This window comes from Megascapheus bottae, chromosome 4 (genome assembly GCF_031878675.1).
Source record: "Megascapheus bottae isolate mThoBot1 chromosome 4, mThoBot2.hap1, whole genome shotgun sequence".
In the NCBI taxonomy this organism is placed as follows: Eukaryota; Metazoa; Chordata; class Mammalia; order Rodentia; family Geomyidae; genus Megascapheus; species Megascapheus bottae.
Window position 1 is genome coordinate 39,838,698 of NC_143512.1, and position 21,369 is coordinate 39,860,066.

The 21,369-nt window shown below is 38.4% G+C and overlaps 1 protein-coding gene across 1 annotated transcript in view; it reads left to right on the forward strand.

Annotated features, from left to right (window-relative positions):
* Dmgdh (dimethylglycine dehydrogenase) overlaps positions 1–19,512 on the forward strand; it is a 64,371-nt gene extending 44,859 nt beyond the window's left edge. Inside the window, exons 14-16 of the mRNA XM_090331734.1 lie at positions 759–818; positions 11,881–12,015; positions 18,803–19,512. Of these exons, the coding sequence (XP_090187860.1) occupies positions 759–818; positions 11,881–12,015; positions 18,803–19,018 (411 nt within the window). The 3' untranslated portion in view covers positions 19,019–19,512. The remainder of the gene's footprint in view (positions 1–758; positions 819–11,880; positions 12,016–18,802) is intronic.
* Positions 19,513–21,369: the final 1,857 nt, after the last annotated feature.

Consider the following 21,369-nt stretch of genomic DNA (forward strand, 5'->3'; position numbering starts at 1 on the left):
TAATATAAGTTCTATATTGTCTTTACATGTTTAAGTATTTTTAGGGTTTAGATCAATTTCCTTACAATAAAGAAAGCAGAAAAATAGAGAAAATTAATTTCAGTTATATCAGCAAGTATTGGCTTTAACATTGACTTAATGTCTACGATAATGATTCATCTGTATTTGGGAAATCTGAGATTTAACCCTATCATTTTCCTTTTCCTTTTTTTTCAACTCTATGGAAGTCATTTTCCTGCCACCGGCTTTTTTCTTTATTTCAATTCTCAGATAATTACAATCTAAGCATTTTACTGAATGCCCATTCCAAACTTTAATTATGTGAAATTATTATATAAAGCTAAGTGAATGAATCAGATCTTTGTTAAAGATAAAAAGCTTTGAAAACATACTGTGACTTTTAGTTTCCATGTTTGCTTGATTCAAAAGATAGTGTTAGCTAAGAAAGTGGTGCTATGACTCAAGAGGTAGGATGGTAGCCTTGAGCTGAAGAGCTCAGCGACAGTGCCCAGGCCCAGGGGTATGGTGGTAGCCAAGGGCTGAATAGCTCAGGGATAGCACCCAGGCCCAGAGTTCAAGCCCTACGACTGACAAAAAATAAAAGATAATGTTAGCCAAAAGGACTATATTTGATTTATAAACTCTTAGAGACCAGTAATCCATAATTTTTCTCTTTCAGAATCTGTATTCAAAAATCAGTGTTCTCCCTCAAAAAGCATGGCAATATCTAAGATCTAATATGTATGTTTTCCTTTTAGATGAACTGTGATACAAATCCCTTTGAGGCTGGACTGGACTATTTTGTCAAGTTAAATAAGGTATGTCTATATTACCAGATGTACCTGAAGTAAATACTGAAATTATGACATTGTTTTCTGGCAGAACCATGCTTTAAAACTTAACCAAATGTGATCATAAGTACTAAGCATTGCTTAGTTGCTGTGTATCAATCACTTGTCAAAATTTGATTAGTTCAAACTGTCAGACCATGCTTGTTGATTTAAGATAGCAAAACCCAACACCTTTAAAAGCTATGTTTACAATGAAACATAAAAAATAGTAAAACTAAGATGATACCATTTGGATTTCAGTAGATGTTCTTGTAGAAATTGTGCCATGTGGTGTATGTTATAGTACCTCTGCTAGCCTGGGAAGCTGCACATTAGCTAAGCAAACGTTCTGCATCATTGCCTCTCCCTGATGCCCCCCCACAGCATGAAGCTGCCTTGGCATTTTAGATCTATCCAGGGTCTTACTAAGCATTTCTGTATGTAACTGAAGCTTCTGAATCCAAGAAAATGACATTTTAAATGTGACCAGCATTAGATTTGTATTTACTGAGAAGCCAATACAGGCCCAGAGAAACAATTGATATTAACACTCCAAAAGGAGTCTTTACATCAGTGGTTCTCAAAGTGTGGTCCTCAGTCTAAAATCATCAATGTTCTGTTTCAAACAAGGTCATGTCATGCAGCCTAGGCTAGCCTTGAACTCAATATAGTAGTGCACTATCACACCTGGGCCTGGATAGAATGATCTTAAGCAACAAACTCTATTTGATGACAGCGCGCGCGCGCGCGCGCGCGCGCGCGTGCGTGTGTGTGTGTGTGTGTGTGTGTGTGTGTGTGTGTGTGTGTGTGTGTCGGTCCTGGGGCTTGGACTCTGGGCCTGGGTGCTGTCCCTGAGGTCTCCAGCTCAAGACTACCACTCTTCTGGTTTCTAGTAGTTAATTGGAGAAAAGAGACTCACGGTCTTTAGTGCCCAGACTGGCTTTGAATCAAGATCCTCAGATCTCAGCCTCCTAAGTAGCTAGGATTACAGATGTGAGCCACCGCTCCTTCTTCCTTTCTCTCTTTCCTTTGTTCATCTCTACCTCTTGAGTTATATCTCCACTCTAGCATTTTTGCTACCTGGGTTGTCTTCAAACCTTAATTAGCACATCTCACTCAGCCTCTTGAGTAGCTAGGATTACAGACCTGAGCCACTGACATCCAGCTCCTAATTTCTTCTTCAGGCATCTGTCTGTAAGGGGGGAGGAGTGGAAAGTCGTTTGTTTCTTAATTCAGTGAAGATCTGAGCTACTTCATTTAACCTAACACCAACTATGGTCCTGAGAATAAACAGAAAAGTAGAAAAATAGGTGGAGTCAGACCATAGTGCTGCACAGTTCGCAGTAGACTTGAAGTATGAGTGATCAAGCCCAGCATCTCTCACATGCTATGAAGTACTCTACCACTGAGTTACAATCCCAGCCCTGATTTTTTGGTCACTAAATCTTAGCTTTGTGGCTTGAGGAAACCATTTAATTTGATCTCACACGTAAGATTCCTAATCTTCAAAGTAATCTCCTTTTGCAAGTCTAAAATTTATGAACTATCACTTAGCACATTGATCGTAGATACTGGTATTCTGTCATCTTTATGAGTCATATAAATTTAATTTAACTATCTTTATTATCCTAGCCATTTTCACTGCTGAGTGATAAGACAAAGACAGGGAAGGAAAGGGGTTACATGTAGACTGAAAGACTGTCAGAATATACTAAATTAAAAGCTGTTGGATCATTATACTCATACACATTCAATTTCAGTTATGAAACAATATCTAAAAGCTGAAGTGTGCTGCTAGTTAACTGCTTTAAAATTTAGGAATCCATGGAAACCTAGATCTTAGAATAAATAGAAGTCATTTTTTGATTACTTTTATTTGTATTTCGATTTTAACAGCATAATTGAGCATGAGGTAAATTTAAATACTTAAACATTTTGAGAAGGATTAGTATGTATACCGAAAAAACAACTCTACAGCAAAGAGAGTGAACATATTCCTTACTCCATATCTTTTGGTAACTATTGCCGCCCCACACCCCATCTTCGCCAGGCTAACATTTCTCTTTCTTTTCCCCTGTAGATTTAGTTTGCATGTTCTAGAACAAATACAAAAATATATAAATGTAACTGTATGGTTGTACTCCTTTGGGAATGTGGATTCTTTTTTTTTGACTTTTCACTCCATTTATTCTTTTTTTCATATATTTTTATTGTAATTAATAGAAGGGTTACATTGTATTCACCAGATAGAAGGTGCATTACTTCACAAACATTAATACCCTTTCTCATGTCTTGGTCCCCATTTCCTCCCCCACCCGCACCCCTCATCTTGTTTTCCCCCCCTTCCCTATCCAATTTCAAATAAACCAATAAACATATACACAATATATCAGATAACAAGGTGAAATGCTGTAACAATATGAGATAACCAAGGGACAGCAAAAGAGATGAGAGATAATATAGTACCTTAAAAACAACAATCACTCATTTTATGGCTTTTGTTTCTATATCCTGGAGGTCCTTTCATCTATCTGGCCTTATGTATCTAGGTTTTTCTCTATTGTAAATCTCTGCTAGGATAGCCCAAGGTTTCTACTGATTATGACAAATGAGGGAACCATTGAGCCTATATTCCTTTGAGTCTGGCTTACTTAATATAATTCACTTAATATGATTTTTTCTAAGTCTTTCCATTTCCTTACAAATGTGGTGATGTTGTTCTTTCTGACAGCAGCATAGAATTCCATTGTGAATAAATACCACATCTTGTTGATCCACTTATCAACTGAGGAGCATCTAGGTTGGTTCCATATCTTTGCTATCGTAAATAGTGCTGCAGTGAACATCGTTGTGCTAGTGGATTTAGTATGTCTTTGTTTCTGGACGATTGGGTAAATGCCAACCAGTGGAATTGCTGGATCATAGGGGAGCTCTATGTTTAGTTTTTTGAGGAACTGCCATACTGCTTTCCATAGTAGTTGAACGAGTTTGCACTCCCACCAGTAAGTGGTGCTGGAAGAGCTGGTTAAGCACCTGCAGAAAACTAAAGTTGGATCCTTCTTTGTCACCCGGCACCAGGATTAACTCCAAATGGATCAAAGACCTGGAGGTAAAAGCAGATACACTGAAAACTGTATGAAAAGGAATAGGAGATACACTGGGTCTCCTTGGCACAGGTCGAAACTTTCTTAATAAGGACCAAGAATCACAACAAATCAGAGAAAGGCTGGATAAGTGGGACTGCATTAAACTACGGAGCTTCTGTATGGCAAAAGGCATAGCTAGCAAATTAACTAGAAAGCCTACAGAGTGGGAGAAGATCTTCACTAACCATACAGTGGACAAAGGCATCATATCTAAAATAAAAAAATTGAATCACTCCCAAACTAATCTCCAAAGAAACAACTATCCCATTAAAAGATGGGCCAAAGACTTAAAAAGAGTCTTCTCTGAAGAAGAAATAAGAATGGCCTATAGATACATGAAGAAATGCTTGACATCTCTGGCCATAAAAGAAATGTAAATCAAAACAACTCTAGATTCCACCTCACTCCAGTTAGAATGGCCAGGATCAAGAAATCTAAGAACAACAGATGCTGGAGGGGATGCGGCCAGGAAGGATCACTATTCTTTGAATTTTTTTTCTTTTTTATTGTTGGGGTAATGTTTAGAGGGGTTACAGTTACATTTGCCAGATAGTAGGTGCATTACTTCTTACACTCCTTCTTATATTTTTATCCCATTTCCCTCCCTCCACCCCCTCCCAATCACCAAATAAATGTATATATGATATACGTCAGATACATTAACAATATGAGACTAACCAAAGGGCAAGAAAGAGAAAAGAAATAACATAGTACTTTAAGAACAACAATCATACAAGATAAAGCTCTTGTTTCCATATCCTAGAGTTCATTTCTCTTAGTCTCATCCTATATGACCTTATGTACCTAGATTTTAAGCTATTGTGATTCTCTGCTAGGAGAGTCCTAGATGTGTACTGATTATTACAAACGAGGGATACCATTGAGCCTATGTTCCTTTGAGTCTGGCTTATTTCACTTAATGATTTTTTTCCAAGTCTTTCCATTTCCTTACAAATGGGGTGGTCATTCTTTATGATGGCAGCATGGAATTCCATTGTGTATAAGCACAACATCTTCTTGATCCAATCATTTACTGAGGGGCCTCTGGGTTGGTTCCATATCTTCACTATGGTAAATAGTGCTTCAATAAACATCGTTGTGTAGTGGGTTTAGTATGTCCTTGTTTCTGGACATTTGGGTAAATGCCAAGTAGTGGAATTGCTGGGTCATAGGGGAGCTCTATATTTAGTCTTAAGGAATCACCATACTGCTTCCCATAGTGGATGAACAAGTTTACACTCCAGTCCCTCCTGGCCACATCCCTGCCAGCATCTGTTGTTATTAGATTTCTTTATAATGGCCATTATAACTGGAGTGAGGTGGAATCTTAGAGTTGTTTTGATTTGCCTTTCTTTTATGGCCAGAGATGTCAAGCATCTCTTTAAAATAAAAAATAAAACTAATGTGAACATCAGCCTGTGATATTTGTATGGATATATACTTTCTCTCTTGGAGAAATAACTAGGAGAGGAATACATGGTTAAAATGGCAGGATATGGTAAGCCTTAGAAAACTTTCTATTTTTATCTTCTTTTTAAAGGTTTTATTTTTGCAAAGTCATGTACTTTTGTTGGGTTTTTTTTTTTTTTGCCAGTCCTGGGGCTTGAACTCAGGGCCTGAGCACTGTCCTTGGGCTTTTTCCTCAAGGCTATCACTCTGCCACTTGAGCTACAGCACCATTTCTGGCTTTTTCTATGCATGTGGTACCAAGAAATTGAACCCAGGTCTTCATGCATGCTAGGCAAACACTCTACTACCAGGCCAAGCTCCCGGCCCCAATATCTTTTCTTTTTTAAATTGTTATTTTTTGCCAGTCCTGGGGCTTGAACTCAGGGCCCGAGCACTGTCCTTGGGCTTTCTCAAGGTTAGGGCTCTACCACTTGAGCCACCACACCACTTCCAGGTTTTTCTATGTATGTGCACTGAGGAATTGAACCTGAGTCTTTGTGCAAGCACTCTACCACTAGGCCAAACTCCAGCTCCTAGCATTTTGTATCTGTATCACTGTCAAATGTTTTTCCTGGTTAGTTTTTTTTAATCTTTAGCTATTAGGGATATTATAGGATCTAATTATAGTTTTCTTTCCTTAGAGACTACTAATATTGCACACTTTTTTTTTGGGGGGGGGGGCCTGGAGATTAAACTCAAGGCCTGGGCATTATCCCTGAGCTTGTTTTGCACACGGTACTAGTACTCGACTACTTGAGCCATAGCTCCACTTACAGCTGTTCTGGTAACTTATTGGAGATGAGAGTGGCATGGATTTTCCTGTCTTGGCTGGCTTCAAAATGCCATCCTCAGATCAAGGCCTTCTGAGTAGCTAGGATTACAGGCGTCAGGCATGAGCCACCAGTGTCCAGCTCTTTTGTCTTTTTTAAACACAGGAAGGAAGATATCCAGAAGCCACTTAAGACTGTGTCTTCCTCCTCCTGATCTCCCAGAAATAGAAGAATAATGCATATCTTTTATATGCCTGTCTCCTAGTTCCCATCTTTTCTGTGAAGTGTCTGATTAAATATCTTGGTGTGTGTGTGTGTGTGTGTGTATACATGTTTTAGGGCTTGAACTCAGGGCTTGGCTTTTTTATTCAAACCTGGAGCTCTATCATTTGAGCACACCTCCATTTCCGACTTCACAGTGATTAATTGAAGATAAGGCTCTCTCAGATTTGTCTGCATGGGTTGATTTTGAACTGGAATCCTCAGATCCAGGAGTTCCTGGTTAAATCTCTTTATCATTTTTAAATTTATGATTTTTTTTATTGTCTTGGAACTTGAACTCTGGGCATGAGTGCTGTCCCTGTGCTCTTCAGCTCAAAGCCAACACTACCATTTGAACCACAGCGCCTCTTCTGATTTTCTGGTAGTTAATTGGAGATAAGAGTCTCATGGACTTTCGTGTCTGGGCTGGCTTTGATCCACAAGCCTCAGATCTCAGCCTCCTGAATAGCTAGGATTACAGGCCCCTGGCAAAATTTATGATTTTTATTTCCAACATCTAGCTTAGGGTTGGTCCTTTGCAGATAGGAAACATGTATATTTTAAGCACCAGTTTCTTTTTTTTTTTTTTCGAGTCCTGGGGCTTGAACTCAGAGCCTGAGCAGTGTCCTTGGGCTTGTTTGTGACACAGGATATTCCAATGATTCTCTTGTATCTGGATTTTTTATGTTTTTGTTCAAAGGATTTTGTTTTTAAAAAATTAATTTTATGACTTTCTTAAAATTTCAGATAGAACATTAATCCACATAATTGGGAAAGAAAGAGCTCACAACTGCTTTTCTATCTTTTTTTTTTTTTTTTTTTGGCCCCCTTCTCTTTCTGGCCCCACTCGGGAGCTCTGGTCCTGCTCGCTCCGGCCCCGCTCGCTCCGGCCACCACTCGGTTGGGCTCTGTTCACTTCAGCTCAGCTCGCTTCTTTCGCTCTCTGTCGCCGTGGCTGTCTTGTCTCTGCCACTTTTCCGGTTTGGTTGTGTATGTGGGATACCGAGGAATCGAACCCGGGTCTTTGTGCATGCTAGTCAAGCACTTTAACCGCTAGGCCAAACTCCCGGGCCCTGCTTTTCTATCTTTCTTCCAGGCTGCAACAAGCTACTCTCCTGTCTCTGTAGCACACTTCTTCCACTGACTCTGCTCTCTGCCATTTTTATAATCATATCAAAGCACACTGACTTACTTTATTATATTTACATTGACTTCTAGGTAATATATGCCTGTAATATGCATATCTTTAATAGATGAGTACTATCCACTTGCTATGTACTATTTCTTGTATGTGAATGCTATATCTAGTGCATATTAGAAGTGGCTGCTTTAATGGCTCTTATTGCTATTTTAGGTCCATAAATTAATAAAACACAAGCCAAAGCTATTTTTAAAATTTAATTTTATTGCTGAGGCAATTTTTATACTATAGTGTCAATGCCTCAGAAGTTTAAACATTTTTCAAAGACATCAACTGCTATTTATATAGTCCATTTGACAATGAATCGTTAAAGAAATATATTTCTGTTCTTGGGTCATTCTGAAAGCACCAATTTCTATTAGAGCATAACATTCAGACACATTTTCTTTTCATTGACAATAAATAACTTGGTGGTAGAGTAAAACTCTATAGTCTGGAAAGGCCAACCAAGAACAATGAAAGTGAAATACTGTTACCACTTATATATCTTCCTCTGTCCACAGCAGGGTTAATGTGGGAAGGGAAGGATGGGGCAGCTGCGTTCTCTGTGGTCCTTACTTTCATTGAGCATTTGGTAGGTATCATGTTTAGGGATTATTCACTTAGAGTACTCTTTCCTTCCTTCCTCCCTCTCTTCCTTCCTTCCTAGCTCTTACCTTGCACCCCTGAAGGCCCAGTTACTGACAGCTTTATCACACCTAGTTTCACCACATTTCCATTGGTGTTCTGTGGCTCAGTGCCTTGATGAAGGGATACTCAAGAGTGGAGGAAAAGAACAGGGCTGGGTTTTCTGCGATCTTGGTTCTTAACTGATTTGCTGATGGACTGTATTTGGCTTACTTAATTCTACCTCTTTTAGACCTCCAATCCACCATCTGTGGGGCATGGAAGATAAAATTATAGTGTAAACACAAGCATTTTAGAGAAGGACTTAGCAGATCAAGTCGTTCTGAAACCACACTCATCTTTCAAAATTGAACCCCAGCAACTTCTCCCATGAAATGGTTGCTGCCAGGTTGTTGATGAAGTCCCACACTATATGGGCCCCTTTTATATATTCTGTTTGTTGCCTCCTGTGCCACAACTAAACACACTAAATTTACACCACATGTGAGGCGAGTGTGATACCACCACACTCCAGAAACACTTCCTTAAGTTTCCAGCACATTTGTGATGTATACCCTCCTAGAATATAATCATCTATGGGTGTGTTTCACAATTGCTGTTGCTGATTGATAATTCTATCTATATGAGCCTACCATGTTTTCAATCATCTCAAAATGTTCTTTGCCTTGTTCAGACGTTGAGGAAAGAGAATAAATCAGTACTGACACGTTGTTATATGGAGGAAAGTGAGTTATCTTTCCCTCTATAAGATCATGTTCTATTAGCTTTAAATACTTTATACAGTAGAGGCTTAATGATAGATGAATAAATAATTGCTAGAAAAGTCTTTACTAGAAGTCTTTCAAGACCTAAATAATTGACTCCTGAAGATCTAGACTCCAATGACAGGAAATAAGGACAATATAAGGTTCAGTGCACGTGCCTATCACACCAGAGTTAGCCATGTGAATTGTTCCAGCTGCATTTTCACTAATCTGCCATGAGATTTTTTTTACTGCAGTATTGACACTGATGTAGTCAAAGACTTTAAAAGGCATTTTACCTTGTCCTCATGTTACCTGTTACAGCAAGTTTTTTCAAATGTGTCATTTTCCTAATCTTTCTGAATCTAGATATACATATTTAATCTATAGAAACCTTAAAAAATTGTCTTGTGGGACTTGAACTCTGGGCCTGGGTGTTGTCCCTGAGCTCTTCAGCTCAAGCTACCACCCTACCCTTTGAGCCACAGTGCCACTTCCAGTCTTCTAGTGGTTAATTGGAGATAAGAGTCTCATGGACTTTAGCCTGGGAGTCTTTGAACCATGATCCTCAGCTCCCTGAGTATCTAGGATTACAGTTGTGAGCCACTGCGCCTGGCTTAATTTTTTTAATAGAAAACTTTCATTAGGACTTTTATCATGAATTTTCCTATATATTAATTCAAGTAAATGAAAGTCTTAGTGTCCCCATTATTGCTATATTAAGAAACATAGGTCTCAACCTTAAAGTTTTTGTGCACTGGCTTTATAAGAAAGTTGCATAGATGGTTCTCACACTGGAGAAGGAGAGTAAATTGGACTTTCATTTTGTATATTATTTTAACCTAGTCTAATGGGGCTGTCTTTAACTGTCAGCAGCTTAAAGTCACAATTGCCATAGAAATTATACCATGCTAGAATCTCTGAATTGGTAAAGGAGTGAAATGGGGTATCTGACAAAGGGCATGTTAGGCTCTTTCCTGCTGCTTCTCTGAGAGATCATATTTACTATAGTCAGCCTTAAATGTGTCAAGTGGATCCTGAATATGTAGATCTTAAGTGTTCATGATGGAGGGCATCTTTGTCATGAAGTATTGTTTTCTTTTGTGGCTGATGGAGATCTTAAAGTTTGTGTCTATCCTTCCATCCCTACCTCCTCCTTCCCCCTCCTTTCCCTTCACCCCCATTCCCACCCTCTTTTCCGTCCCCTCTCTTCTTTTTTTCTTTTTCTTTTCTTTCTTTCTTTCTTTTATTTTTTTCAGAGAGTGGTCTGTATGTATGTAGAAACTTTTTTTTTCTGCCAGTCCTGGGGCTTGAAAAAGACCCAGAGCCTGAGCACTGTCCTTGGGCTTTCTCAAAGCTAGACCTCTGCCACTTGAGCCACATCATCACTTCTGGCATTTTCTATGTGGTACCAAGGAATTGAACTTGTGTCTTTGTGCATGCTAGGCAAGCACTCTACTACTAATCCAAACTCCCTGCCCCTATATGAAACATTTTGAGAACCTTATTTTTATTACAATCTCTAATACATTTTATGTGTACTGTAAATTCCCTTTTCATCCCATTACATAAGGCATGCTTATTTGGCTCTTGTTATAAAAGACTTACCCTGTCTTCTCATTGGAGGTCAGCACTCCCTCTTGGATACTATCTTTCTCTTAGCCCCTCACCAGTTTGTCTCACTTGTCAAGTGTTTCCTAGTATGGTGGTTGGGTAGCATTGTATCTCCCTGATCAGCTGAAGTGTCCCCACCAAGGAGTCTTTGCTCACTTATGTATGCTACTCAGATGTGAGGTATTTTTCAAAGAAGGAAGTCTTTGAGTTTGTCTTATTCCCACTTTCTTAAAAAAATAAATCTTGTAAGAATGAATTCAAGGTTTATATTCATACAGTGTCATTCACTCACATTAAATTGGGAAGAACCTTGAGAGGGTCCATAGGAGTATATTAGGAATAGGTATGTCATCTGTCATGCACTACATGGAGGAAGTGGGGGGCTGAGAAATGGAATATCAAAGAATATACTCTTCCTTTTCCATGCCCATGTCTGACTCATTTTGTAACCCACATGGGGCCAAGCATGATGCTTCATTTGTAGCATGTTTCCACATGCGCTTTCTTGTTTTTGTTTTTTTTTGGCCAGGTGTGGGGCTTGAACTCAGGGCCTGAGCACTGTCCTTGGACATTTCTCAAGGCTAGAGCTCTACCACTTGAGCCACAGCACCACTTCCAGCTTTTTTTTTTTCTATTATGTGGTACCAAGGAATCGAACCCTGGTCTTCTTGCATGCTAGGCAAGCACTCTACCACAAGGCCAAACTCCTGGCCCTCTGATGCACTTTCTGATGAACTAACAACCGTATCCCAGTGGGTTACCAGATCCCAGGGACCATTATTTTGAAGAAGGAAAAAAAATGTACAGCATTTTTTTTTAGCATTTTTAGGTTGTTTTAGCATCATATGTCAAAAAAGTGTCTTTCTTTCTTATAGAGAGCCAGTAGGTAAAAATTGAGTTGTACTTTGCCCATATCCCTGTTCAGACCTTTCGGTAAGTGACAAGAGCCTAGTTCCCAGCCACCACCACTATAATGTCTTATGCTTACCTGCCTAGGTGATTCTGGTAAAATTGTCACCCCAAGTTATTCCCTTAAATCTTACACAGTCTAAAAGACTTGGGGTCTAATACTGTCATTTGAAGACTAAGAAATATTTGTGTATATGTTTGATCAATCTGTATTTTTAGCTAATGTGTAATTGGTGAGAAAATAGTAAAGACAAATTTAAATGCTTGCATCTCTAACCTTGTCACAGCATCTGAGCACTCATTCATCATCATTATCTTGGGTTTCTGCAGCCAGCAGACTTCATAGGAAAGCAAGCACTGAAACAGATTAAAGCCAAGGGGCTGAAACGGAGACTGGTCTGCCTCACCTTGACGACGGATGATGTGGATCCGGAGGGAAATGAAAGCATCTGGTACAAGGGCAAGGTAAGAGCCGAGGACTAGTTGCTGGGGTCTCTGCATCAACTGCCAGAACATTCCCATTCTTGTGTACTTTTAGAGGCTTCCTTTTTCTCTACTTATTGGAAGAGTTTATGTATTTACTTATCAAAAGGATGACACATTTTTTTTAATTTCAGAGTTAACATTCAAGAAACAGGAAACAACTGAGAGGAAAATGATATGCTACTTATTTTTTAAAACAAAAGAGTCTGTGTGCTTTATTTTAAAAAAATAAGCCTGAAGACATAATAGAGGGAGTGGGTCTGATTGTGTAGAAATGTCATGATGAAACACCTTGTTATGTATGGTATAATATACCCAAGCACAGAGAAAGAATAAACTCAAGGAATTGAGGTACATTGGACCACAGGGGAGAATGAAATGATCTACTTGTTGACCATGTCAATGTCTGTATATCAAAAGGTAGATTTTATAAAGAAATTGGCATTCTGATTTTATTTCTCAGGGAGCTTTCAGAGAGAATTAGCATATTAGCAGGAAAAAGTTCTAAATGAAAACATTAATTACCACAAGGTTGAACCCCAGAAAGTTAAGTGGTTCCCACTTAGTTTTCTTTTTTTTCTTATTGTTTGTTGGTTGTGAGACTTGAACTCTGGGCACTGTCCCTGAGCTCTTCAGCTCAAGGCTAGTGCTCTACCACCTGAGCCACAGTGCCACTTCTAGTTTTCTAGAGGTTAATTGGAGATAAGAAGCTCATTATTTTTCATGCCAGGCCTGGCTTTGAACCACAATCGTCAGATCTCAGCCTCCTGAGTAGCTAGGATTATTGGCATGAGCCACTGGTACCTGGCCCCACTTAGTTCTTTAGGAAGAATGAAATTAACAGCTTCCCACTATGCCCACTCATTCTTTCTGTATTCAGAAAAACCAGTATCAGTCAGGTGCTTTTCCATGGAACTTCATACCTTCCACTTTTTCTGTGACACCCAATTTGGCTCAAGTTTGGATGCCTTTTGGCTGCTGGTGTCAGGCAGTGTGAGATGCTAAGTTGAGATCATGGGAAGCATAATGTCTTGAGCAAGGTCAGCTTCGTTAACAGCCCAAAGTCCGATTCTGTGACTGGCTTTTTTTTCTTTGTCACCGCAGCCTCTATATTTATTTTCATTTCCTTCACAAACCTTTGGGTTACTAAAAGAATGTAATATGAACCTGGTGCTAGTGGTTTAGGCCTATAATCTTCACTACTCAGGAGGTTGAGAGTAGGATTAGGTTTCAAGATAAACCAAATCCTTGAGAAAAAGTTCTCAAGATGTTACTTGAAAACAGCCAGAAAACACAAACAAACAAAAGAAAAACGCACAGGGCTGGAGGCTGAGAGTGGTAGAGCTTCAAGCCTAGCAAACTGAAAACACCGAGTTCAAATCCAGTATGGCAAAAAATTTAAAAACAGGAAAAAAAATGGTACTTGAGCTAAGGCATGGATCAGGTGTCAGGCTATTATCTAGTCAGTTCCTATTTATAGACCAGATAGATTTCATGTACCGTCTCATTTACTTTTACAATATCAGATATGTATGCCTTGCTCTATTTGAAACATGAAGCTTTAGGGTTCCAAGAGGTTGAGTTAATTCCTTGTGTTTAGATAGCTAGTGATTGATGGAATTCAGGTATAGTTGGTTTTTAAATGTCTTGTCCTTTTTCCCTCTGAGTCTTACTGAATATTCTAGTTTGTTCTTTTTTCTGTGCTAGAGACAATTTTATTTTTTTCCTTTTTTTAAAAAAATTATTTTATTGTCGGGCTGATATAGTACAGCTACATTCATCAAGTAGTGGGTACATTACTTCTTGAACATTAATACCCCTTCTCAAGTTTTTTTCCCACTTTCCCTCCCCCCACCCCCTCTTCAAATTTATTTTTATTTAGAAAATGTTTTTGACACTGAGGTTTCAACTCAATGCCTTATGCTTGCCAGGCAGGTGCTCTACCAACCAGTTCAGCCAAGTCCCTAATCCTTTTTGGCCTGGTTATTTTTTAAGTATTTTGGAATTTGGTTATTTTTGGAAGGAGTGTGTGTGTGTGCTTCAGATAGCCTCTGGCTGCAATCTCCTAGCTATGTCTCCTTCATACATGAGATTACAGACATGTATTACCATGTCCATCTGATTCACTGAGATTACTTTGCTCCATTATTTTCCCCCCAGATTAGCCTCAAATTATGATCCTTCCTATCTCTACTTCCTAGGTAGCTGCAATTACAGGTATGGGTCACCACACCAGGCTACCTTTAGAATTTAATTATAGACTCACAGTTCTTGTACATCTGAGAAACTGGGAGATGCTATTAATAAATACTATGAAGAAAACTTCAGAAATTTTGTTAGATCTCATGTTCTGTTATCTTTCTATCTCACTGGTAGACATTTATTTCCTGCTTACATTGGGCTGCCTGCTCTTCCTTTTAAATTGTTCCTAAGTTCCTCATTGCTTTTGCTTCCTCTTTTTCTTCTGTATATCCAGAGCCCCCTTTTCTTAATATATGTTCTCCTGCTTCAACGTAGCGGCACATCCAGTGTTCAGGAGGTGGAAGCAAGAAGATTGAGAGCTTCGGATTAGTCTGAGCTACATGGTGTGATCTTGTTCATCCTCTAAATTTTCCTACAACTCACATAACTTCTACTGTTGCCAGCTCTGCCATTAACTGCTTGATCTGACCTCTGAGCCTCAATCTATAAAACAAAACCACGGGATGAGATGAGGCTCTTCCCACTTTTTTTTTTCCAATCCTGGGGCTTGAACTCAGGGCCTAAGCACTGTCTTTGGGCTTTCTCAAAGATGAACTTTACCACTTGAGCCACAGTCCCACTACCAGCTTTTTCTGTATATATGGTATCCAGGAATTGAACCTAGGTCTTCATGCATGCTAGACAAGCACTCTACCACTGGGCCAAACTCCTGGCCCTCTTCCCACTTTTAATTAGTGTTTTTTTTTAGTCATCTATTTTTACATCTACTGTCTTTCATTTGTTTTATATTTTTTCACTTTATTCCCATCCAGCTTTCTCAGTACTTCTGAATATGGTCTAAATATTCTTTTCCCCACATTCTATTTCACTCGGCCTCTCTGGAGATTTAGTAATAGGTTAAAGAAAAGTACCAAACTGTGAAAATACCATTGCCTGCTAATTTCTGGTTCAGAGAGAAATTAAAGTAGGATTGAAATTCGACAAAAAAAATTAAAACAAAGCATGCTTTAATAATAACACTTACAGGGTGAGAACTGTTTCTTCAGTGCAGAAATAACTGCAAGCCCTTTTACTGCTGGGATAAGAAGACTGGTCAATGGAGAGCTGAGAAACTCCCTAAAGAGTGACTGTGGGCTTGTGGCAAGTGAGTCAGGGGACAGCACCCAGTGACTCACTCAGGGCTCTTCCTTTTCCTTAAGTTGCCCACGAAAATCAAGTTAATTCTTCTGGTTCAAAAAACAATCTTTACTTTACAGACTGGGAAGTGAAAGAAAGGTCACCAAGATAGTCTTTCAAAGAACAGTGACTAAAACCCCAGCCTCACTGACTCAAATCCTTGCCTTATGCCACTTAACTAGGATCTAAAGGAGAAAAACCAATCGGAAGTACTATTCTGCCCTGGCAATTAATAATATGCCAGATTAATGCATTTCAGTTTCTTGATTTTTTTCCCCTACTTCAATAAATTAGCTCTCACTAAGTAGGTTTAGAAATCATATAGAAAGCTTCTGATTTGAGGTTTCAAAGCGATCATTAAAAACTGGAACCGTGGAGATAAGGGAGTACTCTTAAAACCACAAATGTGTTAAGATCTAAAAGACTAGATGTGCTATAGAAAGACGGTTGACTACAGTGGGTGATTGTTGAATGCTCACCAAGGTGACTCTCATCCACAAGTATTCTGCCCACCAACTGTGCCCAGGGCTGCATAGTGGAGGAGGGAGGAGGAACACAATGCTGTATGGCCAGGAAAAGCCATTTGAGTAGGCATGTCTAGCACATTCAGCTTTTTTGTCTTCCTTTTACTTTGTTCCCCATAATACTAAATTTTGACTTGACAGTGTTTTGCATTTTTGGCTTTTACTTTTCTTTCATCCATTAGATCTGGTTTCCACTAACCCTCTTATATCTTATCTTCTTGGGCTTGTGATATAATTTCTTTTTTTTTTTTTTTTTTTTGGTTACATACTGCCTTTGTTTTCATCTCCTGGGTTTTGATTTCTTTTCTTTTCTTTTTTCCCCTTTTCTTTTTCTTCTCCCTCTTCTTTTTTTCTTCCCTTCCCCCTCCCAACCACCCCCCCCCCCACACACATACATGGGGCTTGAACTCAGAGCCTTGGTGCTGTCCCTAAGCTTTTTTGCTCAGGGCTAGCACTCTTATCACTTTGAGCCATAGTGCCACTTTACTGTTTTCTTGTGGTTAGTTGGAGATAAGAGTCTCTTGAAGCAATGTTGGCCCATTTGTAAGGAAATGGGAAAACTTGGGGAAAAAATCCTATTAAGTGAAGTAACACAGACTCAAAGGAACATAGGCTCCATGGTTTCCCTCATTTGTAATAATTAGTATGGGTCTAGGATTTTCCTAGCAGAGGAGTACAATAGTTCAAAAGCTATGTGCATATGGCTATATAGGAAGAAATTAAGGGAAATGAGCTCAAGGATAGGAAAACAAAAGATTTATCCTTGTGGTGGTTGTTTTTAATGTACTATGTGAAGTATTTCTCTACTCTTTTTTTCTTTCCCTTATGGTTTATCCTCTGTTATTGCTGAATATTGACTTGTATATACCTTTATTTGTTTATCTGAATTAGGGAAGGAAAGAGGAAAAACAAGATGATGAGCCAAAGGACAAAGGATGAAACACTATAAAAGCGATATTCATAAGACAATATATTGAATTCTACAACTTGGGAGGGGGTGGAGGGAAGGAAAGTGGGAGAAAAACATGGGAAGGGGTAACCATGTTCAAGAAGTAATGAACTCATTACCTTAAGAATGTGACTCTAACCCCTCTATATATCACTCTGATAATAAAAATTTAAAAAATAATTAAAAAAAGGAAAAAAAGAATCTCATGGACTTTGCTGCTCCAGCTAGCTTTAAACTGTGATCCTCAGATCTCAGCCTCCTGAGTAGCTAGGATTATAGGTGTGAGCTACCGGCAACTTGCTAGGTTTTTATTTCTTTTTTAGTATTTTTCTCTGGTCTGCAATTGCAAGTTACCTTAATTCATCCTCTGTGGTTTTGAACTTTTTTTTGTCCATTATTAACAAAGACAAAGTATAAATTTATTCATTTATTTCATAAGATTTTTATTGATTATCTCTATGTGTCAGCAATATTCTTTCCTTATCCTGGAAAATTTTATCTCTCATCTTGGACAACTTAATTCCATCCAACTTCAAAGTATAAAAGAAATCTTGGCTAAATGATTAGCCTTCATGGTTTTTGCTGTGGTGTTCTGTTTATATTTATTTCTGGCAATAGGCACCAACACTTTACTCATTCTTCTGGTATCTAATATGGCTGAGCTAAAATGTTACCATTTAAATGCCTTATAATTGGTAGGAATTGTTAAATAATGTGTATATAAACATACACATACTATGTATTTTCTCTAGTATAGAATGTTGACTTCACTTTTTTTGTGGGTAGGGGGAGTCAGTTCTCAGTTTTGAACTCTAGGCCTGGGTACTGTCCCTGTGCTCTTCAGCTCAATGTTAGCACTACTACTTTGAGCCACAGTGCCACTTCTGATTTTCTGGTGGCTAATTTCTGGAGATAAGAGATTCACAGACTCTTGTGCCTCTGCTGGCCTTGAACCCCTGTCCTCAGATCTCAGTCTTCTAAGTAGCTAGGATTATAAGCATGAGCCACCAGTGCCCAGTTGACTATTGATATATTAGTAAATATATATATATATATATATATATATATATATTTTGCCAGCCCTGGGCTTGAGCTCAGGGCCTGAGCACTGTCCTTGGACTTTCTCAAGGCTAGAGCTCTACCACTTGAGCGTCAGCACCATTTCTGGCTTTTTTCTATGTATGTGGTACTGAGGAACTGAACCCTGGTCTTCGTGCATCATAGGCAAGCACTCTACCACTAGGCCAAACTCCCAGCCCATTAGTAAATATATTAATTCAGCACTATTTTGGCAGATTTTCTAACCCCACCAGGGACAGTCAACTAAGTTGCATTGGATTTATTAAATTTTTCCCTTCTATTTTCATACTAGATTAATGACAAAAGAGGGTTTCTTTTTAAAGTTTAAAATGAAATCATTCTTTTTTCTATCAAATTCCTTAATATGAAACTGAGCAAACGAATGAATTTATTAAGAAACTAATTGCTGGGGTTGGGCAACCCTGCTGTAGAATTGGGATCACAGGTGTAACCAGGTGGATCACAAAGACCTAGCCTCAGACTATAACACCAGACCCTTCCAAAAATTAAAGCAAAAAGTCAGAGATGTGGCTCAACTCGTAGAGTACCAAGTACAAAGCCTTGAGTTCAGTATCATAAAAAAGAAGAAGGAAAAAAAACCCCTAAATGTCCTTATTCTAACATGAAAATATCCTTATTCTAAAATGAGAAACATACAAGTATGTCTTTGAGAAGTATTTTTCACAATTTGTAAATTTGTACCCTTTACAAAAAGTGATTACCTATCTCTCTGGTATTAGCTTTTAGACAGAATTTCTTAATACTTTCACACTGTAAAATTGATTCTGTATTTTATTCCATCTGGAGATGCTGAGTGTTGTTGGGTTTTATTTTTCAGGTGGTTGGCAACACAACATCTGGAAGCTACAGTTACAGCATCCAGAAGAGTCTGGCTTTTGCTTATGTCCCTCTAGAGCTAAGTAAAGTGGGACAGCAAGTGGAAGTTGAACTACTAGGTAAAAATTACCCAGCAGCCATCATTAGAGAGCCCTTGGTATTGACAGAACCAACAAGAAACCGCCTTCAAAAAAATGGCAGAAAGGACAAAGCTTGAAAAAAGGCAGTTACTGATCAGGCGAATTATAATTCCTAAATGACTATATTTGAAATGATTGTAATTGGTTCTTGGGAATAGAGGAAATCAAGAATTCATTTCAAAATTACCAAAGTCTTGGTTTAGAATTTTATTAAAACTTTAATTATGTTCAAAGCAAAATGTAATAATGAATTAATGATTTGTTATTCTTTCAAGTGAAGAAACTTAAAATGGATTATTTTTATTACTCCATCTTATAGTTTATGAAACCAAATCAGGAAGACACTACATATTATCAGTAGACATTGATCACTGTAACAGAATTAAAGAACTTTATGTAAGTTTAGGAATATAACATCTGGTTGATATCTGAAAACAATAAATTATCTTTTATATAATTGTAACATGACATTACTGCCAAACCTATTTTATTAAATAAGAAATCTTACCTTAGATGAAAAAGTGTTTTAACTTTTTTTAACAATACATATGGTGAATTTTTATTTTATTTGTTTATTTTTTTGCCAGTCCTGGGGCTTGAACTCAGGACCTGAGCACTGTTCTTGGGCTTTCTCAAGACTAGGGCTCTACCACTTGAGCCACAGTACCACTTCTGGTTTTTTTTCCCTCTATGTATGTGGTACTGAGGAATCAAACTCAGGTCTTCGTACATGCTAGGCAAGCACTCAACCATAAGGCCAACTCCCAGTCCTGATTTTTTGTTTGTTTGTTTTTGCCAGTCCTGGGCCTTGAACTGGGGGCCTGAGCACGGTCTTTGGGCTTTCTCAAGGCTAGAGCTCTACCACTAGAGCCTCAGCACCATTTCTGGATTTTTTTCTATATATGTGGTACCGAGGAATTAAACCCCAGTCTTTGTGCATGCTAGGCAAACACTCTACCACTAAGCCAAACTCCTGGCACCATCTAGCCTTGAATTTTTAATATTAGCATATTGGTAACATTTTTATTCAATTCTCTGAAATATTTGCTATTTCCATAATGAAGCTTTATGGGATATAAAGAGTGTCCTTTCAAAGATTGTTTTAGTAGAGAAATTCCAACACATAGACACATACACACACACACACACACACACACACACACACACTCACAAAATGAATAGTCTGCCAAAGAAGATGTTACTTGCAAACCTTCAGAAGTGCAGCTGAACCAAAATAGCTTAAGCTAGAGCACACACAATTTGAATACTGAACACTTCTCCTTGGAAAAGATGTAATGTGAGTTGACATCACATGACACCATTCTAAATGTCTTTTCACAAAGCATTTGACAACACAGGTGAAACCAAGGCAGGTATAAGAGCTGACTATACAGCCTTTAGAGTAAGGCAGTGTATGGCAAGAAAAACAATAGAAACAATTCTTTGATATACTTCTTGAAATTATGTGAGTTTAGCTGACTGAATAAATCAAAAGAGCCTTTCTTGGTACAAGATGGTCTCTCATTTATAATTAATTTATACATATATGTATTTGTTGCACATTGAACTTTTCCTAGATATTAAAGAAAGAAAGTTCTCTGTAAAAAGGGTTTAGATTCTCCCATTTGGGGGGACTTCTATAGTAAAAAAACAATAATGGTAGTAAAATACTGAACTTAAAGTGGTTAAAATACCATGAAGGCCAGAAAATAAAGAAAAATAGGAGGGACAGGGACATAGGAGGTGCATTAGATCAGGGTACATTATGTGCATATATGGACATGTTAAATAAAATTTCCTTGTACATCTTATTGATGCTAATGAAAAACGAACAAAATGGGGCATCAGTGGCTCACACTTGTAATCCTCACTACTCAGGAAGCTGAGATCTGTGGATTGCAGTTCAAAATCAGTGGGGGCAGGAAAGTCATGAGACTCTTATCACCAATAAACCAGAAAACAAGAAGTAGAACTTTGGCTCAAAGTGGCAGAGCACTAGCCTTGAGCAAAGAAGCTCAAGCCCAAGTCCGGAGTTCAGTCTCCGCTTCCCAAAGAAAAAGAACAAAAGAGAATAGAATATTCAGAAAGAAAGTCAATTGACAATTTGTGCCTATTTCCTAACTTTTAAGTAGTAGTCCTGGCTTTTTCATTTGTTGTATGCTGGGTGCCCTTAGGTATTCTAAGTCACCTAAGCACTCTCATTCCCACCCAGGGGTCCTGGCCTTGGATTCAGCCAGTTCATTACTGATGAATTATATACAGCTTATCTATAGAAAGATGAGTCAGCTCAATTTCTCAAGTGGGAATGTGAATTGTGAACCAACTTAGAAACTGATTGGTACCAAAACCTGAAGAAAAAATACATTTTCTATGTATTTTTCTCTGCATGTATATAGTTGCATAAACTATAAGATGGGATACTAAAATA